General features: G+C 38.0%; 1 protein-coding gene and 2 long non-coding RNA genes across 5 annotated transcripts in view; 2 read left to right on the forward strand and 1 right to left on the reverse strand.

Moving 5' to 3' along the window:
• Positions 1-27,646, forward strand: part of LOC144009310 (uncharacterized) — a 99,776-nt gene that overhangs the window by 3,282 nt on the left and 68,848 nt on the right. The window contains exon 2 of the mRNA XM_077509031.1: positions 2,828-3,939. Coding sequence (XP_077365157.1) covers positions 2,828-3,939 — 1,112 coding nt within the window. The remainder of the gene's footprint in view (positions 1-2,827; positions 3,940-27,646) is intronic.
• LOC144012421 (uncharacterized) lies at positions 8,794-11,565 on the forward strand. 2 transcript variants are annotated; one of them, XR_013282131.1, is made up of 3 exons: positions 8,794-9,050; positions 9,394-9,558; positions 10,626-11,565. It is a non-coding gene; the product is annotated as an uncharacterized LOC144012421 (long non-coding RNA). The 2 variants fall into 2 exon arrangements; XR_013282130.1 differs by lacking the exon at positions 10,626-11,565 and adding an exon at positions 9,722-10,248.
• LOC144012437 (uncharacterized) lies at positions 18,234-21,184 on the reverse strand. Of its 2 annotated transcripts, none has more exons than XR_013282133.1 (3): positions 20,743-21,184; positions 20,235-20,399; positions 18,234-19,173 (listed from the first exon to the last, which is right to left on the reverse strand). It is a non-coding gene; the product is annotated as an uncharacterized LOC144012437 (long non-coding RNA). The 2 variants fall into 2 exon arrangements; XR_013282132.1 differs by lacking the exon at positions 18,234-19,173 and adding an exon at positions 19,544-20,071 and having other exon boundaries at positions 20,743-21,182.

Consider the following 27,646-nt stretch of genomic DNA (forward strand, 5'->3'; position numbering starts at 1 on the left):
GGTTCAGTGAAAAATATCAATCCATAAGGATGTGTAAAGTGCTGTTTATTATTATTATTATTATTATTATTATTATAACTTAGTGACAGTCATCAACCGTGACAAACTTGGCAAAAAAAGAAAAGAAAAGAGAATTCAACTTGCATTGTACTGCAACTATGCTTTAGTGATAAATAATTTTATGCTCCAAAGTATTTGTTGTGTATGTGCGACTGCGTGGGTCTGTTAACTGCATACTGTGTATTGCTACAATTTGTCCGTGCTGTGTGGCTTGACTAATCAAAACAAAAGTTTGCCACTCACTTGTGAACGTTGTTTAGTGGACCAGTGAACGCAGGATTCCCAACCATGTCAACTGTGTCATCCTGGATCGAGGTTTGGCGTTTGCTCACTGCTCAGTCATTGGGTCAGTGCCGGCCGGCGAACGTGCACCACTATCTAACGCGGAAGTAGATTTGGCTAATGCGCGTCTCCGGAGCGCGCGTCACCCCCCCCAATCCCGATTACCATTGGCTAGCCGTAGATGTCAATCAAAGCCAAATTTGAAAGGATGTATGTGGTTGGCTGGCAAGCCATGCTTTACTTGAACAGAAGGCGCACGTTTACGTGACTGATAAAAGTAAAAAAAATGAATAAATTCTCCTTTCCCTGTCGTCCTTTTGCTCACGAGCGCCCCTAGCATCTGCCTAATCTGCCTAATGGCAGGAGCGACACTGGTCGTGACCAAAAGAACGAGATCCCGGATACAAGCGGCCGAAATGAGTTTCCTCCGCAGGGTGTCCGGGCTCTCCCTTAGAGATAGGGTGAGAAGCTCGGTCATCCGGGAGGGACTCGGAGTCAAGCCGCTGCTCCTCCGCGTTGAGAGGAGCCAGCTGAGGTGGCTCGGGCATCTGGTTCGGATGCCTCCTGGACGCCTCCCAGGGGAGGTCTTCCGGGCATGTCCCACCGGCGGGAGGCCCCGGGGACGACCCAGGACACGCTGGAGAGACTATGTCTCCCGGCTGGCCTGGGAACGCCTTTGGATCCCGCCGGAGGAGCTGGTTGAAGTGGCTGGGGAGAGGGAGGTCTGGGTTTCCCTCCTAAAGCTGCCGCCCCCGCGACCTGACCTCGGATAAGCGGAGGAAGATGGATGGATGGATGGATGGATGAATTTATGGTGAATTCTAGGGCTGGGTATCGATTCAAATTTCCAGGATCGATTCGATTCGATTAATGATTCACAACGATTTTTGATTCATTTGAGGAATTCATGTAGCACCTATTTTAGACAGTCAAAAGTACCAGTGCTGCAAATAGTAGAAACTTCTTGCTGTAATTTAATGCATTAGTAAAAATATTAATATTTACATTAAGAATTGAATCAATTGCAGTTACATTAATACTGTTTTATTTAACATGGCCTTATAAAAACAATAAATAATTAAATCAATTACAACCACAGTACAGGCTATGTTAAAAAAAAAAAAAGTAACAAAAAACACTGACACTCATTCACATTGTTTTTTGTGCAAATGTTCCAATGGTGGTTGAGGGGATGGGGTGGGTGGGGAGATGATCGATACTGGCTTCCACCGTGTAAGTGACACGGGCTCGGAAGCATTTGTTTGTGTGTGTTGTGTGTGTGTGTGTGTGTGTGTGTGTGTTGGGGGCGGGGTCGATATATCTATACATGGCTTTATGTATCGATATTGGGATATGAAAAGGCGTATCTATATGATATCGATATATCAATATTTTGAACCCAGCCCAAGTTAATTCAATTGAAATAGAAAGGGCGTATGAAAACAAATTCCTTGTAGTAGTTATTGATGATAAATTATTTTGGAAGCCACACATAGAAATTGTTAAAAGGAAAATGTGAAAAATCATAGGGATACTCTATAAAACTAAGGATGTCCTGAACATGAACTCATTATATACATTATACAGTTCATTATTCTTACAATATCTGACCTATTGTGTGAAAATCTGGGCAAATGCAAATAAAACAAACACCAACTCTGTATTCAAATTGCAAAAGAGAGCTATAAGAATTATTAATTAATCAAAATATACTGAATCAACACATCCATTATTTATTCAATACAATGAAATTTTATGACTTGGTTGAGTTTAAATTAGCACCAAATTAGACACAGTCCTTATGATATAAGGGGTGCACATGTCTATAAAAAACAAAAAAAAAACAAGAACAAATATTAAGCAAAGGTGTGTATCTGTTAGGTGTTAATTTGTGGAATCATTTGGGAATTGCCCTGAAAGGATGTGACTCACTTGTTGAGTTTTAAAAAAAATGTTTAAAAGTTTAAAAAAAAATACTTGTGTATAGATTGTTATTCATTCACTCATGTGGCCCATGTGATAAACTTCAATATAAAATACATAACATCACAATAAATTAACTTTACCAAACCATGTGTATCTTGTGTCTCGCAGATGTCAGTGAAAAATATATTTTTCCTGAGCGGCAGGAGCCAGAGTTCCCTGGCGTGAAACAGGAGGAGGACTTGGAGCCTCTGCAAGTTAAAGAAGAGCAGCAGCAACAGCCTCCCAACATCAAAAAAGAGGAGCAGCTGCCACCATACATTGAAGAGGAGGAGCACTTCACAGAGTTGCCCGTGACTGGTGTCCATTTGAAGACTGAAGATGAACGTCAATATGAAGAGAACAAAGGGGCGGAGTCTCCAAGCAGACAACAAATGACAAATGATGACAGCCGGTTAGCTCTTATGTCAGATGGTGAAGACGCGTCACACGCTGCTCACACTGCTGACGATGAACAGTGTGACGATGATGTGACATGTCACACTGATGGCAAACGGTGGAAATGTTCTCAGTGTGGAAAAACCTTTGGTTCCAAATCTAATTTGAGAAGACACGCGATGGGCCACACTGGTCATAAACCCTTTGCGTGCACAGTTTGTGGTCGAAGTTTCTCTAGGAAGGAAACTTTAACAACGCACACGCGAACCCACACCGGAGAGAAGCCTTTTGCTTGCTCAGTTTGTGGTCAAAATTTTGCTGAGAGGGAACACTTAAAAACACACACAAGAACCCACACTGGAGAGAAGCCCTTTGCTTGCTCAGTTTGTGGTCAAAATTTTTCTTCCAAGGGATACTTAAAAACACACACAAGAACCCACACTGGAGAGAAGCCTTTTGCTTGCTCAGTTTGTGGTCAAAATTTTGCTCAGAGGGTACACTTAAAAACACACACAAGAACCCACACTGGAGAGAAGCCCTTTGCTTGCTCAGTTTGTGGTCAAAATTTTTCTTCCAAGGGAGACTTAAAAAGACACACAAGAACCCACACTGGAGAGAAGCCTTTTGCTTGCTCAGTTTGTGGTCGAAAATTTGCTCACAAGGTTCACTTAAAAACACACACAAGAACCCACACTGGAGAGAAGCCCTTTGCTTGCTCAGTTTGTGGTCAAACTTTTTCTTCCAAGGGATACTTAAAAACACACACAAGAACCCACACTGGAGAGAAGCCCTTTGCTTGCTCAGTTTGTGGTCGAAGTTTCTCCCAGAGGGGAAGTTTAACAACGCACACGCGAATCCACACGGGAGAGAAGCACTTTGCTTGCACAATTTGTGGTCGAAAATTTGCTCAGAGGGTACACTTAAAAACACACACAAGAACCCACACTGGAGAGAAGCCCTTTGCATGCTCAGTTTGTGGTCAAACTTTTTCTTCCAAGGGATACTTAAAAACACACACAAGAACCCACACTGGAGAGAAGCCCTTTGCTTGCTCAGTTTGTGGTCAAAATTTTTCTTCCAAGGGATACTTAAAAACACACACAAGAACCCACACTGGAGAGAAGCCTTTTGCTTGCTCAGTTTGTGGTCGAAAATTTGCTCACAAGGTTCACTTAAAAACACACACAAGAACCCACACTGGAGAGAAGCCCTTTGCTTGCTCAGTTTGTGGTCGAAGTTTCTCCCAGAGGGGAAGTTTAACAACGCACACGCGAATCCACACGGGAGAGAAGCACTTTGCTTGCACAATTTGTGGTCGAAAATTTGCTCAGAGGGTACACTTAAAAATACACAGAAGAACCCACACTGGAGAGAAGCCCTTTGCTTCCTCAGTTTGTGGTCGAAAATTTACTGTTAATGAAACGTTAAAAAGACACACAAAGACCCACACTGATGAGAAACCATTTTCTTGCTCAGTTTGTGGTCAAAGATTCCCAACAAAGGGCAACGCTGAGAGGCACAAGTGTGCTGGTGAGAAAAGCGGTTGATGAATGAAGCTTGATATGATCTCATTTAGGAATTGACGTTTAAAATGGTGCAGAAATTTCTACCGCGAAATGAATGAATGATTGATCTGTGTACTTGTATTGTGTGTTGTACGTGTCTATTTTGAAAATGAATTTGTTTTGAAAACGTAACATCAACCTGACAAGTGGCTGCAGATTCTAACTGACGGCTATAATCTGTCATCTGTACATGTAAATGTCCGTTCATATGTAGTTTGCCTTATATACATATTAAAAGGCTGTTGTTGAACACATTATTTTTGGTTAATTAATTGTGCACAAATTAGCGTGTCAAAAAAATAACGCAACTGATCGCGAGTCAATGCAAAATTTGGCCCATTGAGGTACACAGAGTAGACTGCAGGGGGCACCACTACAGAGTAGCACGAGCACACCGACCTGTATATATGACTGGATAGCAGATAGCCCTTACACGCCCGTGCAAGCCGTTGAAGCGACAGGGCGGCCATCTTGCTCCTACCATCTCGTCAGTGGGTGGACGGTATGTCCACTTTGAGGACCCCTTTTTTTTTTAAATCACTCAGTTCCATGGACAGCATGATTTATGGTGATTTAAATTTGTTAAAAACAAGAGGACTTCGGACATTTTCCAACTTGCCTTAAGGCGTGTAAATGATATGTTACATGACGTTTACAGGAGGAAACTTGTATAATTCATTGTTTATGAAAGAATCACAACTGTTCAACAAATAATATTGGGTCCTTACGTGCACACATATGACGGAAAAGATGGCGCTTTCAAGCAGCAATGCCAGTTAAGTGGGGATTTTGGGAGGTTGTTGTGCTGTTAGACTAGCTCAGGGGTGTCAAAACTCAGTTTTGTTGCAGTCCTCAGGGTTTATCTCAGAGGGCTGTTATGACGGGGAAACCAAATGTTTATTCGTCTCACCGAACAAGATGGATTACTCGTTTTGAAATGAGAAGTCAAGGGTAAAAGTTTGGAATCAGAATCCTGCCAATACCTCGTAACTTCGGTTTGAATCTCCGAAAACATTTTTGAATGACTGAAAAAATGTTTCGAATCTCCAAAAATATTTTTGAATGACTAAAAAATCACAGAAAAAGCTGTAAAAATAAAAAAAAAAATGCTTAGAAAAGACAGACATTTTTTTAAAGTATGATTTTACAGTGTTTCACCCACAAATTTTCAGAGGTTCAAAATGGTCACCAGCCAAGTTTCAAAAATGGCATTTTGGCATTGTTCTCCCGAGGCATTTATTTGTTTCCCGTTTTTGAAACCTGTAAACTCTGAACGTTCTCAAAACGTTGAAAAAATATTTCCAAACCTGAAAAGTGGGTTTGAATCTCCAAAAAGTATATAAAATCATTCAAAATGACAACCTTTTTTTTTTTTTTTACAGTTTCACCCGCAAACTTTCAGAGATTCAAAACGGTCACCAGCCAAGTTTCAAAAATGGCATTTTGGCATTGTTTTCCCGAGGCATTGGTTGAAAGACTGAAAATGTTTTCAATGTTGTTTTGAAACTGCAATTGACCTTTCGCATTAGCTCCGCCCCCCCTTAGTTACTGTTGCGAGTCCGTCAAGCTTGGTGCCTCCGACAGCACAAGCCGTGACGGGAAGACTTACACCGGCGTGTATTCGTGATTTCTTTTGGAGCAATACCAGTGCAATATCCTCCAGATCGAGGCAAAAAGGTTTACAATATGCAGTGGAGGGTTATAGTCATAATATTAAATTAGCCAGCGAAGGGGAAACATACAGGACGCACGCTAAATCTGAGAAAACCCCATGACCTATACTTCAGATGCAACCAGCACAGCATTATGGACCAGTCGTGCTCTTGTACTGCCGGGTAAGTTTTCTTACTTATATTAGTCTAGTATTGTTAAAATATGAGGATTACTGTTAGGTCAGCAAGTTAGCTAAACCTCGGTGTTTATAGCTAGCTAAACATTAGTGGGGGTTTTTTGTCTTTGAAAGCATCAGATCAGTCATTGTTATTCTTTGTCCACCATAAAAAAAATATTTATGTCACCCTAGCCATGGATGTAGTTCAGGTTATATGGCTGGTTGGGATACTCCGGAGACGGGTGTCCGTTCACAAAATGCTGCATGAAAAATGAAAACAAGATAAGCTCGGGGCACTTATTAGGACGCTTAAGTTTGCCAAACTTGACGAAGCTTTGTGTTAACGTTAGCTCGCAACATTTAGACGAATGCAAAAGCTAACAGAAGACATTAAACTAACATTAACCACTGACTGAACAAGCTTAACTTAGATGGCAATGACATTCTAGTAATATATTTTATTCATTAATAGTAACTACAATAACTTTGATATCGTTTTGTTATTGCCCCGAAAGCAAACTACACTACAGCTAGCTAGTTAGCCCGATAGAGTTAGCATAGTCTTACCTTAGCACAGTCCGATTTACATACTCCGTAGGCACACCGCTTCATCATTTTGGAGGTCCGGAGCTTGTTAATGGTTGTCACTCTTCTTCCGTAAAGTTTTATGGTGGTTAGCAGTCTCGTAAGCCATCAAATAAAATCAATCAGACTATGGACGTCATCGAGAGCTGAGTAAAGCTTGACGGACTATGCTTACATAGCAACGGTTGCTAAATCAATGGTCAATGCTCGTTTGGGGGGGCGGAGTTTGCGAAAGGTCAATTACGGATACAACTCACCTGACTTTTGGCAGCGATATTCGGCCGAGCAAGAAAAGAAAAAGTGTCGTCAATAGTGCATAGAATTTGCCGGCACTCGACTAGAACTTTTCCTGGCTCAAATCTTTAAAAAAAAAAAAAAAAAAGACCAGAGACTCTTGGGTGGATTTACAGATTTACAGTCTGAGGTAAAACAGCAAGGATGTTTTAAAAAAAACTGTGCTACTAATAATTCTGGGGTAATATATAGTAACAGGGCGGCAAATGTCAAAACGTGATTTATGGCCCCCAATAAAACAATGATTTATGGCACCCCCCCCATAAAACTTTATTGCACCCCCCCATAAAACTTTATTGCCCCCCCCCCCCATAAAACTTTATTGCCCCCCCCCCCCCCCATAAAACCATTCATAACCTAGCCCTTTGAAGTATGCCCCGCCCCCTTCCGGCATCTTAGCCAATCAGAAGCCGTTATTTTGAATTAAGCCCTACCCACTTGCCACCTTCTTAACCAATCAGAACCCCAGGGCGGCTTCTGTCAAAAATGATTGATAACATTCTGCTCTGCTTCCCACAACATCAAACACATGTTTTCCGGTTCCCCCACTCTTCAACAAACAAATGATTCCTTTGAACCCCCAAACAGTAGCTTTTGTTGTCCAGGTGATAAAAAACTTTTTTTTCATCTTACAGGAAGGATCCTACCACCAGCTTTTGAAGTAGCAATGGGGGAAGCCCCCCTGTAATTCGAATTACTGATAAAGCTACCTACTTTGAAGTAGAACGGGTACCAACCGTAGGAACCCCCGACTCCCCCCCCCCCCCCCCCCCCCCCATTATCACCATGTTGGGCGGCAGGAAGCCCCCACCACCGCCCTCTATCGGGTATGTGCGTGCGTGAATGTAAATTAGTACGAGGCTCACTTATTCGAGTTAAAGTGTTGTAAATATTAAAAAAATGTTATCCATTTGTTTTATGTTTTTTAAATAAATAAAAGAGACTTACCGGTGTTTCGGAATATGAAGTCGCGTCTCCTTCGAGGGTTTTTTTTCTTTTTTTAAAAATAAAATAAAAAAAATAAAGTTTCTGTTTCTAACCAATTCTATCCGATGGAGAGGGGGAAATATAGACGAAAAAACAGATTATTCGTGCGTAAAGGGCGGTTATTTAACCCATTTCAGAACCGCGTCCTTCTTTTTCTTAGACTAAAAACTTGTGTATCTGTGTGACTATGTAAAAGCCAATGGGGTGGCGGGGAGGTGTGACTCCCTCACGCCGTGGTAAACGGCGTCATCTAAAGGGCAAAGGATGTTACAGCGTATGATTAAGAGAGGGAGCATTAAAGTTAGTCTACAAAAGTAAATTAGGGTATTAAAATGTTGATAATGAATGTAAAACCTAAAAATTTGATTCAAAGGTATTCATTTTGTAAATTATACATTTTGGATGACGGAACAATGTATGGCATTAGAGTAGCCTTTAAATATTAAGTAGGGTTAATTTTAAATTTTTGGCGACAGCAGATCGAAACTAGTATCATACTAAACCCCCCTGCAGCCATCTTTTTAATGTTACTGAACACTATCCGTATATTAAACCAAACTTAACTCATTTACGTTTCGGTTACAAATGATACGTTTTATTTTTATATGGTATCTATTATAAGACGATGGATGCTAGAATTTGTACATTTTATATATACGTGATGTTTATAGGTATGCTTAGACGTGTATGTTTTTATTATTTTATGTTTATGATTGTGTTTTCGGTGGTGAAACCCCGGCACTATTTTACGACGAGGCGCAGTGATCTCTCGTAGTGCCACTAGGTCGGTAGCGGCGTGATTTAGGTCACATGAGCCAATCAGGTAGCTGCTGCTTTCTCCTCACCATAGCAACCGCATATCAAAAATGGCGACCACAACGTCGGAGAGCGAAAGGAGAAAAAAAGTTAGAAAGAAAGTGGTGAAAAAACTTCGTTCCCGTTCAGGTTTGCCCATCGCTTCAGCTGGCCCCGTTATTCCAGCCATCTGCATCATTTGTAAAAATAAATTTCAAAGTAGACTCGTCTGGGATTGGAAGGAACACGGAAGAGGGATCATCTCGCCAAAGCAGAAACATTGTCAGCAGGTATGTGCTACACACACGCGTGCCCATTTCTGTTATTAATGTGACTGATATTTAGTATAGGGCTGAAAATAATTTGTTGCTAGGTTAAGTTTTAAGGCTATAGTTTATTAAAAAAGGCGAGCTGCTGAGTGATTTATCGAGTGAATCCAACAGTTGTTACCAAACTCGAGTTACCTGTCCCCATCAGTCATAATATAGTCACAGCTACACACTCCCTTTTCCCCAAACTCTCTCTCATCAACCTCAACAAACACTTTACTTTACTTAAATCTGTGATGTGCATATACTGTAAAGAGGTGATGTGACAATAACACTTATAATGTAATTGTTTTTTTGTCTAAAGGCGGGTTGGTTGCTGCAGGCCGCTGAGATGAAGAAAGACTGTTCCATTCTTCTGCATATTCAAGACAAAAGACTGTGTCACAATGGAGGTGCAGTTTTGTTTCAGAGATTACACAAGGTTCTTAAAGTCAACAGCAACAGAAACAGCAACCAGGGACGAACAAATGTGAGTTGTTACATTGCACTATTTCATTGTCACTTTGCTAAAATTACACATTTCAAAAGTAAAGCATTGGTCAGCAATATGTCACTTGTATTCTGTTTACATTTCGAGACAGCATTAATTAGAAAGCATGACTCTGTACATATTAAGTGTGTGTGTGTTTTAGACAACCCAATGCTGAGAGCTACAAATTCTTTTTGTGAACAAGTAATCCGTCAAAGGATTATAGTTGACAAAGATGTGATGAGAATGGACAAGCTAAGGGGTTTGTGAACAGTGTTAATAAACACGGGGATCTTGATGCTTCAGACTACAGGTAACATATAAATCTTCATATTGAAACACATTATCTGAAATCTATGGGGAGAGATTTGTCTAAAATCTCACTGTTTCAGAGAAAAATAGTTTGCTGACAAGCTCAATTTAAGTTAAAAATAAATAAATAAATAAAATCGATTCTCTAAAAATGAAAACCGGTTGGTTGTTAATTATTACATGCAAATGTGTTTTTTTGTCTTCTGTATTTATAATTGTTCTTTGACCAAGAAAGTATATAGGCCTATAGGTATATTTGTATTTCTATCCAAATATACGATTATTCACTAGAATTTTGAGTAGGATATCCAAATACCAAAATATTCAATAGCTGCAGCACTAATAATACAAATTTTGAGTTGTGGCACGCCCACACGAGTTATTTTACCACACACCCATGTCAAAACTAGCTTACTGCACACACACTGCACCCCAACTTCAAATTTTTGCTAACGTAATAATAATAATAATAATAATAATAATAATAATAATAATAATAATAATAATATATTATAAATTTTGTTGGATCCAAAAGCAACTTACATAATTATAGTTTCATATGATTGTAATTGTCTTATTTTCAAATGTTTAAATATTTCCTTGATTTGAACTAAATATAATTGTTTAGAATAATCTTGATTTCATTTATTACCAAAATAATTGTGATGAGTATTTTTTTCCATAATAGAGCAGCCCTACTGTGATGTGAATATGTGCATCTTGTGCTCAACTTTCCCTTTAATTTTCTATTTCAGACAGGATATACTGAAACGAAGATTGAGGTGTGATTTCCCCCAGCTGGTTTTTCACACCCCTTTCCAGCAACAACTCTGAAATGGTTTTTGTAGAGACATTATCAACAACTGACAAACTTTTAGACAGGGTACCTCACTCATCAGATACATCAACTACTGAGTCTACTGATGTAAGCCAAGTTTTTGTTGTTGTTTAAGTTTATAAGGTTTGTATATACGAATGCGCTGTGTGGAAACGGGTTTTAACATCTATCGTTTTTGTAATATTTAAAAAACTAATAAATATACTGTTTTTTTTTGTTTTTCTTAAACTGATTTATGAAAAGGACTTGTAATCGCAAACTCTTTTTTTAAAAGCAGTAACTGATTTAGGAGGTGGAGGGGCAATGTATTATGGGGATCATACTTTTTGAAATCTTTAAACTGTCGATTGTAAGAGTCTTCTATCTTGATGTTAGCCTTTTTATCTGAATATGTATGAATGAAATATCTTCTAATTATCAGCTCGGATTATTTCAATGGATAGCCCTGTAACCCTTAGGTTAGTAGTTTTTTAGAAAGTATCTGGGTATGAAATATGTTATGTTAGGAATATGGCGCGTACGTGAAGAAGGTACGTCTGGCTATGTATTTTATGTTTTTGAGTTGTTGTATATAAGATTGCGTTGTACATAAGAATTTTACCCCCTCTTACGTTTTTAATGTGTTATAAAACTAATAAATGTACTGATTTTTTTTTTTTTTTTTTAAAGGATTAGGCTTAGAGAAGGTGTTGGTGGCACTCTCATGAGCAGAGTGCGCAAGTTGTTTTACCCCCTCTGCAGATGCGTACACGTATAAAATGCTATTTTTCTGTTTCTAGTTTTGTTACCGCTAGTGCTATAATTTGTGTCTATACGATTTTATCGGATGTCTCTATGTATTTTTGTTGTAGTTTAAGTTTATGAGGTTTGTATATATGAAAGCGCTGCGCGGAAATGGGTTTTATCCTCTTATCGTTTTTGTAATATTTAAAAAAACTAATAAATATACTGTTTTTTGTTTTTTTTTGTTTTACTTAAACTGATTTATGAAAAGGACTTGTAATCGTAAACTTTTTTTTTTTTTAAAGCAGTAACTGATTTAGGAGGCGGAGGGGGAGGCTGGTTCAAAGTGTGCATGTGTGCATGCGTGTGTAAGGTGTCAGTGTTTACTCCGAGGGGGCAGTAAAACAGTCTTTGAAAGTGATTGTCATACGATGCTTCGATCTGAAGTATACTACTTTGTAGTCGTGTATAAATAATTTTATACATTCTTTTTAAAAAGAGAGAAATGTAGGTACGAATGTTCGAGCCTGTTAAAATGCAGCGAACTTTATACTTGATTTAGAAATTATTCTTTAATTTTACTAGGGCAATGTATTGTGGGGGTCATACTTTTTGAAATCTTTAAGCTGATGTTTGTAAGAGTCTTCTATCTTGATGTTAACCTTTTTATTTGATGATGTATGAATGAAATATCTTCTAATTATTACCATGGCTTCTATCAATACCCTTGTAAGGCTTAGGATTGTAGTTTTTTAGAAAGTATTCGGGTATGAAATATGTTATGTTCGGGACATGGTGCGTACGCGAAGAAGGTCGATGTAGTTTTATTTTTGTTTTGTTTACGATTTAGTTTTTTTTTTTTAGGGGGATGTAGGCATCGTTTTAAGGTGCCAGGTGTATTTTGTGTAAATAATATATGGATACTTTCTTTTTATTTTTGTTACCGATAGTGCTTTGTTTCGTGAAACCCTTATGTTTTGTTTTGTTTCTTGTTTTTTTTAACTTACCCTTCGAAGATAAATAAAACGTCTTTAGACTTATCGCTAGCGAAGATGTAGCACGTTTAACATTCTAAATAGTTTTATCGCTGCACGACGTATTCGAACTAAGAGATCCCAAGTCTTTGTGAGTTTTTTTTTTTTCTTTTAAATACTTAGAAATACCCATTGTTAAATTAGCCTATAAGATATTATTGAATATGATAGGCTGTAAGATTAGCTATACTAAATCACCCCTGGATTTAAAACACAAAACTATGAGATTTAATCAGAGCGTAACAATCTACCGCGACGATCTTTTTTAATCTTAAAACCGCTCTTTGCAGCAATTTACCTAAATATATAGTGAACAAACGTGTATCTTGTATGACTAAGAGACATTTAACTTTTGATTGAACGATTTATTTTTTTCCTTACAAATCGCGCTTACTTTCCAATGATACGCGTAGGTAAACAATTTTTTACAAGCATGATTGTGAAATAACAGCTACTAAATTACTTAATTTGAATGAATAATATTATTTAAGACGTCTACCCATCTAACGCTTTAAAAATAGCGACATAATTCAGATAAAAATATTATTCGTACTATATTGTTTTTTTTTTTTTTTTACAATAGTTTCCGAGTTCTCACAATAGATGTTCGATGATACTATTTTATGTTTTTCTTACCGGTATGATTAACTTGTATTACATTTATGACTTTTCGCTATTATCTTTGCATCGTTTTAAGGTGGCCGGTGTATTTTGTACAAATAATATATGGATACTTATTGATTTTTGATCAATTTTTACTCGTATATTTACCTACTTTTGCTTTTAGGCGTATGTTAGTTAGTTAGTTACTTGTATATGAGTGCGTATTCTAACTTTCCCATTCACTTCTTGGTTCCATTCCATCACCCCTGTGAGACCGGACTCGTCTACTTAATATCACTAAAGTCTGTTCAAAAATCATTGGACACCCTGTCAGAGCCTTATCTTCCTTTTGTGACCGAATCCTGCTCGATCCGTTTCACTCACTTCATCGAATGTTTGAGCGGCGTTCATCATCTCAGCAGGCTGAGACGCCCCACTCTGACGAACACAGCGGCGGAGAAGTAGGAGGTGGACTACATTTGTCCCCAGATCACTAAAATCTCTTGAACAGTGACCCCCCTCCCGGGCCAAATTGCGACAGACTGACTGACTGACACGTAGCACTTTAGTGTGAAGCACGGAGCACTTTCTTTTGTTGTTTTTTTTTATTGTTATTTATTATTTTTCGTATTTGTTTTTTTTTTTAATGTTCATTGATTTCATGTTTTGTTTTTTAACTTCCCCTCGAGGACAAATAAAAGCGTTTTTGAATTGAATATTTAATTACTTGTAGTATTTTATTCATTTTTAAGTTGTTTTTTGGTCTTAAAAAGAGAAACTAAAGTCTTTATCACTAGAAGTTTAATAGTTTTTTCATTCATATCCACGCATCCCTCACCACTTCCTTGCTCCACCGGTGGTCTAAAACTCGATAAGAAAACAAACGATAAACATGATTTTAATCCATACAGATATATTTTTTATTTAGTTACACGGGACGTCAACAAAAAGACATGATATACATTGTAAAGCACCTCAAATAAAACATAGGGACGCACCTTGCTTTCATTAACAGTTTGGAAGTTTTTCATTTCATTTTTTAGATTCAAAGACTCGTCGTTGTCGTAATAATATTTAGCACAGTCAATAAACAACGTCATGACGGTCACCAAATGTCCCGCTTTAATATCATGGTTACACCAATTATTCAATACATATTCCATCGTGTTAGTCATGTTTACACGGTTCTTCAACAGTTTTGTTCTCAATGGATGTGTGTAAAATGGTTTTCTCTACAATTTCTATCCAATTATGCAAGCTTTCGAAAAAGATTCGCCCATCTCACACGTACCAATCAGCGATCAGATCCAGTTGTTCATGGCTCAGTCCTCCGTCCCAACAGTTATCGAGAACGATCTTAATTCTGTCTAACACCATACGCTCATGAACGTAATCGTGTAGCACAAATTCTACGATGCGTTGGACTTCCTCGGTAGTCGTCTCACGATGGGTTATGGTTAAGATACGGTGAATCGTCGACAGAAAACGTCCGTTACACAGTAGTTTCATGATACCTTCAAAATTCCGAGCAAGATAATACGGTTCCCGATCATAAAATAAGCAAGGATGTCTTAATTGACTCGGTAATTTTAAATCACATCCGGAGCAATTCTCTCTGCTATATTTATGGATAGCGCTCATCAACATATAGCTAACAGTCTGCTTAATACAATTATATCTTGCATTTATTACCCACACGTCCGGTGTGTAATTCCAAACCAATTCACCCTCCCTCTCCTTAGGCCCGGCAGAAGCCGTCGGTAGACTGGTTAGCGAGTCGTCGTCGTCCACGGAGGTCTCAAGAGAGGAAACGTTACTTTCCGTACCGTCCTCATTCGGGCGATCACCGGGTTGAGGAGACCCGGGCGGAGGGTTATTCTCCTCTTCCTCAGCGATAGGGTCTATCATCTGTAAATATAAACGTGGGTAACCCTCCTTTTTTTAATTATTATTGATGTTATTAGGCTACATCGATTCGTCAAAAGTAGTTTACCGGGATGGATGCCGTAGACCCGAAGTCAGTAGACGATGTCGAGGATAAGTTGCAAGCGGTCATGGGGCTGGAACTCCGGTAGGGTCCGTCGATAAAGGTTACGTTTGCCTCATCCTCTTCGACGTCCGAACGCTCAGGACTAGATGCTGTAAGATTTGGCGGCTCGCTGAAAATCTGCATACTTCTGGAGAGTCGTGGGGATGTCCAGATCGTTCTAACTCGATCCCCCGGAGGTGGTGGCACTAGTGAATCTCCTCAAAGATTATTAAACGTTCGCAATGTTAGGTTTTTTTTTTTGCCGAAGGGGGAGCGGTCTTTATTAGCACGAGACCCCCCCACAGGGGCGTGGTTTTTACCAAAAAAAGGTTGGTGGCGCTAAAACAACAGATTTTTTTAAAAATGAAAGTCAGAGAGTCTCCTTGATTCCTTCGCACATTAAAATCAATATGCGACTAATATAAAAACATTTACCGTAAAATAAAACATCTTTGAATAAGTCCCCGTTTTAATCCGGGATAAAACATTTAACGATAATATTCGTCAGTAAAGACACAAGGGGTATAAGCCGACGTTTAAAGCGTGTAAAGACGTCGCTAAAGAGTAAACTCTCGGAATAACTTTAAATTATAAAACGTTAGCCTCACGAATAATTAGTCAATACGGGAATCGTGTTGTTAAATATTAATTACAAATTTTAACGGTATACGTACGCATTCAATAAAAATACAAGCGGGCGATTAATACTCGGCAAAGTTACGCCTAGAATTTTTAAAATCCGTAAAAATGTGTAAACACGTTTTGTTTTACTTTGTTTTGGAGGGACCGAGTATTTTGAAACATTTCATAGTAAAGCGTAAGGAGAACTAAAAAGTTTCATAAAGGTAATAATTTGACTTTATAAAAAACAAACAAAAAATAACTTAAAAATGAATAAAATACTACAAGTAATTAAATATTCAATTCAAAAACGCTTTTATTTGTCCTCGAGGGGAAGTTAAAAAACAGAACATGAAATCAATGAACATTAAAAAAAAAAAACAAATACGAAAAATAATAAATAACAATAAAAAAAAACAACAAAAGAAAGTGCTCCGTGCTTCACACTAAAGTGCTACGTGTCAGTCAGTCAGTCTGTCGCAATTTGGCCCGGGAGGGGGGTCACTGTTCAAGAGATTTTAGTGATCTGGGGACAAATGTAGTCCACCTCCTACTTCTCCGCCGCTGTGTTCGTCAGAGTGGGGCGTCTCAGCCTGCTGAGATGATGAACGCCGCTCAAACATTCGATGAAGTGAGTGAAACGGATCGAGCAGGATTCGGTCACAAAAGGAAGATAAGGCTCTGACAGGGTGTCCAATGATTTTTGAACAGACTTTAGTGATATTAAGTAGACGAGTCCGGTCTCACAGGGGTGATGGAATGGAACCAAGAAGTGAATGGGAAAGTTAGAATACGCACTCATATACAAGTAACTAACTAACTAACATACGCCTAAAAGCAAAAGTAGGTAAATATACGAGTAAAAATTGATCAAAAATCAATAAGTATCCATATATTATTTGTACAAAATACACCGGCCACCTTAAAACGATGCAAAGATAATAGCGAAAAGTCATAAATGTAATACAAGTTAATCATACCGGTAAGAAAAACATAAAATAGTATCATCGAACATCTATTGTGAGAACTCGGAAACTATTGTAAAAAAAAAAAAAACCAATATAGTACGAATAATATTTTTATCTGAATTATGTCGCTATTTTTAAAGCGTTAGATGGGTAGACGTCTTAAATAATATTATTCATTCAAATTAAGTAATTTAGTAGCTGTTATTTCACAATCATGCTTGTAAAAAATTGTTTACCTACGCGTATCATTGGAAAGTAAGCGCGATTTGTAAGGAAAAAAATAAATCGTTCAATCAAAAGTTAAATGTCTCTTAGTCATACAAGATACACGTTTGTTCACTATATATTTAGGTAAATTGCTGCAAAGAGCGGTTTTAAGATTAAAAAAGATCGTCGCGGTAGATTGTTACGCTCTGATTAAATCTCATAGTTTTGTGTTTTAAATCCAGGGGTGATTTAGTATAGCTAATCTTACAGCCTATCATATTCAATAATATCTTATAGGCTAATTTAACAATGGGTATTTCTAAGTATTTAAAAGAAAAAAAAAAACTCACAAAGACTTGGGATCTCTTAGTTCGAATACGTCGTGCAGCGATAAAACTATTTAGAATGTTAAACGTGCTACATCTTCGCTAGCGATAAGTCTAAAGACGTTTTATTTATCTTCGAAGGGTAAGTTAAAAAAAACAAGAAACAAAACAAAACATAAGGGTTTCACGAAACAAAGCACTATCGGTAACAAAAATAAAAAGAAAGTATCCATATATTATTTACACAAAATACACCTGGCACCTTAAAACGATGCCTACATCCCCCTAAAAAAAAAAAAACTAAATCGTAAACAAAACAAAAATAAAACTACATCGACCTTCTTCGCGTACGCACCATGTCCCGAACATAACATATTTCATACCCGAATACTTTCTAAAAAACTACAATCCTAAGCCTTACAAGGGTATTGATAGAAGCCATGGTAATAATTAGAAGATATTTCATTCATACATCATCAAATAAAAAGGTTAACATCAAGATAGAAGACTCTTACAAACATCAGCTTAAAGATTTCAAAAAGTATGACCCCCACAATACATTGCCCTAGTAAAATTAAAGAATAATTTCTAAATCAAGTATAAAGTTCGCTGCATTTTAACAGGCTCGAACATTCGTACCTACATTTCTCTCTTTTTAAAAAGAATGTATAAAATTATTTATACACGACTACAAAGTAGTATACTTCAGATCGAAGCATCGTATGACAATCACTTTCAAAGACTGTTTTACTGCCCCCTCGGAGTAAACACTGACACCTTACACACGCATGCACACATGCACACTTTGAACCAGCCTCCCCCTCCGCCTCCTAAATCAGTTACTGCTTTAAAAAAAAAAAAGTTTACGATTACAAGTCCTTTTCATAAATCAGTTTAAGTAAAACAAAAAAAAAAAAAAACAGTATATTTATTAGTTTTTTTAAATATTACAAAAACGATAAGAGGATAAAACCCATTTCCGCGCAGCGCTTTCATATATACAAACCTCATAAACTTAAACTACAACAAAAATACATAGAGACATCCGATAAAATCGTATAGACACAAATTATAGCACTAGCGGTAACAAAACTAGAAACAGAAAAATAGCATTTTATACGTGTACGCATCTGCAGAGGGGGTAAAACAACTTGCGCACTCTGCTCATGAGAGTGCCACCAACACCTTCTCTAAGCCTAATCCTTTAAAAAAAAAAAAAAAAAATCAGTACATTTATTAGTTTTATAACACATTAAAAACGTAAGAGGGGGTAAAATTCTTATGTACAACGCAATCTTATATACAACAACTCAAAAACATAAAATACATAGCCAGACGTACCTTCTTCACGTACGCGCCATATTCCTAACATAACATATTTCATACCCAGATACTTTCTAAAAAACTACTAACCTAAGGGTTACAGGGCTATCCATTGAAATAATCCGAGCTGATAATTAGAAGATATTTCATTCATACATATTCAGATAAAAAGGCTAACATCAAGATAGAAGACTCTTACAATCGACAGTTTAAAGATTTCAAAAAGTATGATCCCCATAATACATTGCCCCTCCACCTCCTAAATCAGTTACTGCTTTTAAAAAAAGAGTTTGCGATTACAAGTCCTTTTCATAAATCAGTTTAAGAAAAACAAAAAAAAACAGTATATTTATTAGTTTTTTAAATATTACAAAAACGATAGATGTTAAAACCCGTTTCCACACAGCGCATTCGTATATACAAACCTTATAAACTTAAACAACAACAAAAACTTGGCTTACATCAGTAGACTCAGTAGTTGATGTATCTGATGAGTGAGGTACCCTGTCTAAAAGTTTGTCAGTTGTTGATAATGTCTCTACAAAAACCATTTCAGAGTTGTTGCTGGAAAGGGGTGTGAAAAACCAGCTGGGGGAAATCACACCTCAATCTTCGTTTCAGTATATCCTGTCTGAAATAGAAAATTAAAGGGAAAGTTGAGCACAAGATGCACATATTCACATCACAGTAGGGCTGCTCTATTATGGAAAAAAATACTCATCACAATTATTTTGGTAATAAATGAAATCAAGATTATTCTAAACAATTATATTTTGTTCAAATCAAGGAAATATTTAAACATTTGAAAATAAGACAATTACAATCATATGAAACTATAATTATGTAAGTTGCTTTTGGATCCAACAAAATTTATAATATATTATTATTATTATTATTATTATTATTATTATTATTATTATTATTACGTTAGCAAAAATTTGAAGTTGGGGTGCAGTGTGTGTGCAGTAAGCTAGTTTTGACATGGGTGTGTGGTAAAATAACTCGTGTGGGCGTGCCACAACTCAAAATTTGTATTATTAGTGCTGCAGCTATTGAATATTTTGGTATTTGGATATCCTACTCAAAATTCTAGTGAATAATCGTATATTTGGATAGAAATACAAATATACCTATAGGCCTATATACTTTCTTGGTCAAAGAACAATTATAAATACAGAAGACAAAAAAACACATTTGCATGTAATAATTAACAACCAACCGGTTTTCATTTTTAGAGAATCGATTTTATTTATTTATTTATTTTTAACTTAAATTGAGCTTGTCAGCAAACTATTTTTCTCTGAAACAGTGAGATTTTAGACAAATCTCTCCCCATAGATTTCAGATAATGTGTTTCAATATGAAGATTTATATGTTACCTGTAGTCTGAAGCATCAAGATCCCCGTGTTTATTAACACTGTTCACAAACCCCTTAGCTTGTCCATTCTCATCACATCTTTGTCAACTATAATCCTTTGACGGATTACTTGTTCACAAAAAGAATTTGTAGCTCTCAGCATTGGGTTGTCTAAAACACACACACACTTAATATGTACAGAGTCATGCTTTCTAATTAATGCTGTCTCGAAATGTAAACAGAATACAAGTGACATATTGCTGACCAATGCTTTACTTTTGAAATGTGTAATTTTAGCAAAGTGACAATGAAATAGTGCAATGTAACAACTCACATTTGTTCGTCCCTGGTTGCTGTTTCTGTTGCTGTTGACTTTAAGAACCTTGTGTAATCTCTGAAACAAAACTGCACCTCCATTGTGACACAGTCTTTTGTCTTGAATATGCAGAAGAATGGAACAGTCTTTCTTCATCTCAGCGGCCTGCAGCAACCAACCCGCCTTTAGACAAAAAAACAATTACATTATAAGTGTTATTGTCACATCACCTCTTTACAGTATATGCACATCACAGATTTAAGTAAAGTAAAGTGTTTGTTGAGGTTGATGAGAGAGAGTTTGGGGAAAAGGGAGTGTGTAGCTGTGACTATATTATGACTGATGGGGACAGGTAACTCGAGTTTGGTAACAACTGTTGGATTCACTCGATAAATCACTCAGCAGCTCGCCTTTTTTAATAAACTATAGCCTTAAAACTTAACCTAGCAACAAATTATTTTCAGCCCTATACTAAATATCAGTCACATTAATAACAGAAATGGGCACGCGTGTGTGTAGCACATACCTGCTGACAATGTTTCTGCTTTGGCGAGATGATCCCTCTTCCGTGTTCCTTCCAATCCCAGACGAGTCTACTTTGAAATTTATTTTTACAAATGATGCAGATGGCTGGAATAACGGGGCCAGCTGAAGCGATGGGCAAACCTGAACGGGAACGAAGTTTTTTCACCACTTTCTTTCTAACTTTTTTTCTCCTTTCGCTCTCCGACGTTGTGGTCGCCATTTTTGATATGCGGTTGCTATGGTGAGGAGAAAGCAGCAGCTACCTGATTGGCTCATGTGACCTAAATCACACCGCTACCGACCTAGTGGCACTACGAGAGATCACTGCGCCTCGTCGTAAAATAGTGCCGGGGTTTCACCACCGAAAACACAATCATAAACATAAAATAATAAAAACATACACGTCTAAGCATACCTATAAACATCACGTATATATAAAATGTACAAATTCTAGCATCCATCGTCTTATAATAGATACCATATAAAAATAAAACGTATCATTTGTAACCGAAACGTAAATGAGTTAAGTTTGGTTTAATATACGGATAGTGTTCAGTAACATTAAAAAGATGGCTGCAGGGGGGTTTAGTATGATACTAGTTTCGATCTGCTGTCGCCAAAAATTTAAAATTAACCCTACTTAATATTTAAAGGCTACTCTAATGCCATACATTGTTCCGTCATCCAAAATGTATAATTTACAAAATGAATACCTTTGAATCAAATTTTTAGGTTTTACATTCATTATCAACATTTTAATACCCTAATTTACTTTTGTAGACTAACTTTAATGCTCCCTCTCTTAATCATACGCTGTAACATCCTTTGCCCTTTAGATGACGCCGTTTACCACGGCGTGAGGGAGTCACACCTCCCCGCCACCCCATTGGCTTTTACATAGTCACACAGATACACAAGTTTTTAGTCTAAGAAAAAGAAGGACGCGGTTCTGAAATGGGTTAAATAACCGCCCTTTACGCACGAATAATCTGTTTTTTCGTCTATATTTCCCCCTCTCCATCGGATAGAATTGGTTAGAAACAGAAACTTTATTTTTTTTATTTAATTTTTAAAAAAAGAAAAAAAACCCTCGAAGGAGACGCGACTTCATATTCCGAAACACCGGTAAGTCTCTTTTATTTATTTAAAAAACATAAAACAAATGGATAACATTTTTTTAATATTTACAACACTTTAACTCGAATAAGTGAGCCTCGTACTAATTTACATTCACGCACGCACATACCCGATAGAGGGCGGTGGTGGGGGCTTCCTGCCGCCCAACATGGTGATAAGGGGGGGGGGGGGGGGGGGGGGGGGGGTCGGGGGTTCCTACGGTTGGTACCCGTTCTACTTCAAAGTAGGTAGCTTTATCAGTAATTCGAATTACAGGGGGGCTTCCCCCATTGCTACTTCAAAAGCTGGTGGTAGGATCCTTCCTGTAAGATGAAAAAAAAGTTTTTTATCACCTGGACAACAAAAGCTACTGTTTGGGGGTTCAAAGGAATCATTTGTTTGTTGAAGAGTGGGGGAACCGGAAAACATGTGTTTGATGTTGTGGGAAGCAGAGCAGAATGTTATCAATCATTTTTGACAGAAGCCGCCCTGGGGTTCTGATTGGTTAAGAAGGTGGCAAGTGGGTAGGGCTTAATTCAAAATAACGGCTTCTGATTGGCTAAGATGCCGGAAGGGGGCGGGGCATACTTCAAAGGGCTAGGTTATGAATGGTTTTATGGGGGGGGGGGGGGGGGGGGGCAATAAAGTTTTATGGGGGGGTGCAATAAAGTTTTATGGGGGGGTGCCATAAATCATTGTTTTATTGGGGGCCATAAATCACGTTTTGACATTTGCCGCCCTGTTACTATATATGGGGTACATTATCACAATTCATTATAATCCACATTTATCCAGATTTCTCCTTACTTTGGAAGCATGTCTTATTTTGGTATATTTGAATTTTATAATAATGTCGATACACAGTTTCATTTGATAAATCTTATGATTATTCTAGCGAAGTTTTACATTCATAAGTCTAAATTTACACATAAGAAACAATCCTTTATTGATTTTTTTTTTGTATCCATGAGAAATTATTTTTTGTCATTGTCTGGTTGTCTGTGCTGCGATTGGTTGGCAACCAGTCCAGGGTGTCCCCCGCCTACTGCCCAGAGCCAGCTGAGATAGGCGCCAGCAGCCCCCGCGACCCTTGTGAGGAATAAGCGGTCAAGAAAATGGATGGATGGATGGTTGTCTGTGTCCAAAAGCTGTAAAAACATATAACTATTGCAAACTTATTATTTATTTATATGATTTTGTATCAAACTATTTTCTTTTCTTTCAGTTATACTATTGATTTTATTTGGTTTAGCTTTTGTATGTTTTAACTTTCCTGGCATGTTCTATGTTCTAATTGTTTATAGTGTATACAATGATTGTATTATTTTCCCCCCAATATTTTGTATACTGATTGAGTGAATAGAGATTTAAAAAATAAAAACTAAACTGGGCTACTCGTACGTACAGGAGATAAACATGTTTCTTCTTATTCGTCCGAGTGCAGTTTAAAGGTCTATTTATTTTTATTATCCAAATGAATCTAGAATTAAACGTATAATTTTATTAGCTTTATTTTTTAATTATTTGTTTTAAGTAAAATTAAATATTAACATTTTCGTGACATGAGATTTGTCCAACTGTAATTGCCGTAGATTTCACGTGGTAGCAGAAGAGCTACTCCATTCCAGGCACGACGCGTTTACGCTCGGCTTCACGATAAAAATAATTCAACACGAATTCGTACGGAACGAACTGACACATCGACACTTTGCCCCGTCACTACTTTATTGAAGTCAAACATAATTGCTACGTTTCGTGTCTGGTTCAATCGTATCTCTCGGCCCTCTTTATTTTGTCTTGTCTTAGCTTAGCTTAGCTTAGTTTAGCTTAGCTTAGCTTGCTAGGCGCCAAAAAACGAGACGCGTTTGCTATCGCCAAATTGGCTCAGCAGACGTCAATCGTGAGCGTAAAGTGTCGTGAATATCGTGTGAAGATGTTCACAATGGCGAAAGTCAAGTACGAAGAGGAGCTTTGTGGAGCACAGGAGGACAACGAGCGACAACGTCAACTGCTGGACGCCGTTTACAAGCAGCCTCGAGTTGTGTTGAACAGAGCAGGTTTGTCACTTGTTTCATCGACACTTTTCAACCATATGTACGTTTTTATTTCTGTAAGGACTCTTCACCGGGTCACTTTGTTACGATACACAGTTTTTGTTTTTTCTTCAGTCGGTTTGGTACATTTCTCAGTCGATACGAATTTGATTTAGCAGAACTACAACTGAGGTAAAGCTAGCCGCCTTTTCTTTTTACGCGGTCAAGTCAGCCGCCTTTTCTTTTTACGCGGTCAAGTCAGCCGCACTTCATTTTTTTCTGTTCGCCCTTTTCTAGGATTTACGGTAGTGTGCTCGAAGAGACGCTGGCGCGGAGAATGTGACCGAGAACAACATTGGGTTTTCAAAATAAAAGATCGGTTTTCAAAAATAAAATTGAATTCAAACGCAGTTTAAAGTATGCTTGGTTTTATTATTATTATTATTATTATTATTATTATTATTATTATTATTAACAGTTTAAAAGCTGTTTCACAATAACAGTACCAATTCAAATTTCACTGGGAATGCACTCTTGTGGGGTGATATTGAGCAATAACATTGATATGTACAGTATTAAGTTAACGGTAATTTAAAATGAAGGAAAGGTTGAAATTGAGAAGAAAATAGGTGTGTGTCATCGAGCAGACATGCCACTTTGAGGCAAAACTAATTTGGGGTCAATAGGTCATATGACCTAGAAGCTATTAAGCAGAAAATAAGTGGAAGTCTAAAATGAAAAAAATAAAATAAAATAAAAGGTGTGCATCATCTATCAGACATGGCACTATGATGCTGCATTGGTTTGGGGTCAATAGGTCACATGGCCTGGAAGCTATTGAGCTAAGAAGCTGAAATTTACAGATAATGAGAAAAAAAATTGTTAAAAATAAGCGGAGGTCTTTTTTTTTTAAGGCTGTATGCAAATGAATATGTACAATTTTCTTTTGTTTCCTACAATATTAGTTGCTGATGTCATGTTGATCAAAATGTATGCTGTGTTGACCCTAGTCTCACACCTTGACTCCGCAACATTTTTGCATTATTTTTTTTTGCATATTTATTTTTTTTGCACAATGAAAAATGGTTGAACAAGTTACAATACGTCAACCATATTTTATATATTCCCAGTAGACTTTTTTTTTTTTTTTTTTTTTTTTTTTTTTTTTTTTTTTTTTTTTTGGGGCAAATGTTAACTTTTAATAATCAAAAATCAATTCAACCAATGAGCAACCCGTTTTCTGAAATTTGTGTTTTCATCTCTAATATTCTAATATAAATTATGGTGAAAACAGTGCCTCTGGATTGGCAGGCCGGGGTGGTGGTCCCCCTTTTTAAGAAGGGGGACCGGAGGGTGTGTTCCAACTATAGAGGGATCACACTCCTCAGCCTCCCTGGTAAGGTCTATTCAGGGGTGCTGGAGAGGAGGGTCCGTCGGGAGGTCGAATCTCGGATTCAGGAGGAGCGGTGCGGTTTTCGTCCTGGCCGTGGAACAGTGGACCAGCTCTACACCCTCAGCAGGATCCTTGAGGGTGCGTGGGAGTTCGCTCAACCAGTCCACATGTGTTTTGTGGATTTGGAGAAGGCGTTCGACCGTGTCCCTCGGGGAGTCCTGTGGGAAGTGCTTCGGGAGTACGGGGTACCGGGGCCCCCGATACGGGCGGTTCGGTCCCTGTTTAGTCCGCATTGCCGGCAGTAAGTCGGATTCGTTTCCGGTGAGGGTTGGACTCCGCCAAGGTTGCCCTTTGTCACCGATTCTGTTCAGAATTTTTATGGACAGAATTTCTAGGCGCAGCCGAGGCGTTGAGGGGATCCGGTTTGGTGGCCTCAGCATTGCATCTCTGCTCTTTGCAGATGATGTGGTGCTGTTGGCTTCTTCAGGCTGGGATCTCCAACTCTCACTGGAGCGGTTCGCAGCCGAGTGTGAAGCGGTTGGGATGAGGATCCGCACCTCCAAATCCGAGACCATGGTCCTCAATCGGAAAAGGGTGGCGTGTCCTCTCCGGGTCGGGGATGAGATCCTCCCCCAAGTGGAGGAGTTCAAGTATCTTGGGGTCTTGTTCACGAGTGAGGGCATGATGGAACGGGAGATCGACAGGTGAATCGGTGCAGCGTCTGCAGTAATGCGGACTCTGTATTGGTCCGTCGTGGTGACGAAAGAGCTGAGCCAAAAGGAGAAGCTCTCGATTTACCAGTCGACCTACGTTCCGACCCTCACTTATGGTCACGAGCTGTGTGTCGTGACCAGTGGCGTTCCTAAGCAACTTGGCACCCGAGGCAGGATTTCTGGTAGTGCCCCCCCTCCCAGAGCGTGCACAACTTATTAGACCAAACACAAACACGACCCCTACTCAAATTATTAGACCAACCACAAAATATTTACATTTAGAGCATTTCCCACAGTTATTTTATACTTAATGGTAGAACCGTACGTCACTGTGGTATTTTCGCTGTAGAGGAAGAAAATAACGTGGAAAAAATGCTGCTGAAAAGTCAACTTACTGTAGGTTTGGCAACACAAGATGGCCGCCGCCAGCTTCACTTTTCACTACAGCATGAGCAGCCCAGTTAATTTATGACGTCCGTGCTGTATCAGCCTGCACATCCACCTGAGAATCTGGCCGTGATCAGTTTTTTTTTTTTTTTTTTTTTTTAAGGTTTGAGCCAGGACAGCTTACTCGCATTTTCATTTCATTTTCTTAACTAAAGAGCCAGACCTGTCACCAGAAAGAGAGTGCAGGGGGGGCATTACCTTTTTTGGGGGAGCACACTTCATCAACCTAAATCTAATGTTGTTCAGGTTGAACAGTGGCATTGTGACAACTGCAAAAGCGGCGGAATGACTGTGACCCAGCCCCTTCTATCTGAGATTAGCTAGCAGTTGCCTTCATTTGCTTTTTGGATTTAGGGCTGTACGATATGGATAAAATTTTGGATCATTTTTGCCAGACATCTTTATTCTTTGGTCTTTGACTCAGCATGAAACTTCGCATCATTTCAGTGTTTTATGGTGCCTTCTGTAATTTGTGTTATTTTATTTATAGTTATATTTACTTATTCACTTCCCTACATCTTATATATATTTTTTTATTTTTTTTTGCTTTTATACTTACCTACTTATATTTACTATAATTAATTTTATTTTGTGTTATTTTCTTTCACTTGTGTCCACTGCAAGACTGATTTCTATTCCATGCACTTTGTATGCAGCAATGGATGTTGTAAAGTGCTTGATAAAAAAGATTGAGTTGAGATATGTCGATCATATACAGAAACGACATATGCGTTCAGTGAAAAATATCAATCCATTAGGATGTGTAAAGTGCTGTTTATTATTATTATTATTATTGTTGTTGTTGTTGTTGTTGTTGTTGTTATTATTATAACTTAGTGACAGTTAGAGGTGGGAATCTTGGGGCACCTCACGATTCGATTGCGATTACGATTCAGAGGCTACGATTCGATTATAAAACGATTATTGATTTCCCCCCCAGGCAGCAGGAAAAAAAACAATGTATTTTGGTGCTTTTAATGTTTCGTACATTAGTTACAAAAATAGTACAAAAGTCCTCTCAGGCCTAAATAAACTACTATTTCAGTATCAAGTTAACAGTTCAAAACAGTAAATAAAATACTCAAGTCCTCATTCTGTAACAACAGCTTTTAAGTATATTCAGTCTTCAACAGAATAAAACATAGCATTGAGCAAAAATATATTATTTTTATCCACTCAAAAGTGCACTGAGGTATAAATGAA

This window comes from Festucalex cinctus, chromosome 1 (assembly GCF_051991245.1).
Source record: "Festucalex cinctus isolate MCC-2025b chromosome 1, RoL_Fcin_1.0, whole genome shotgun sequence".
NCBI lineage: Eukaryota > Metazoa > Chordata > Actinopteri > Syngnathiformes > Syngnathidae > Festucalex > Festucalex cinctus.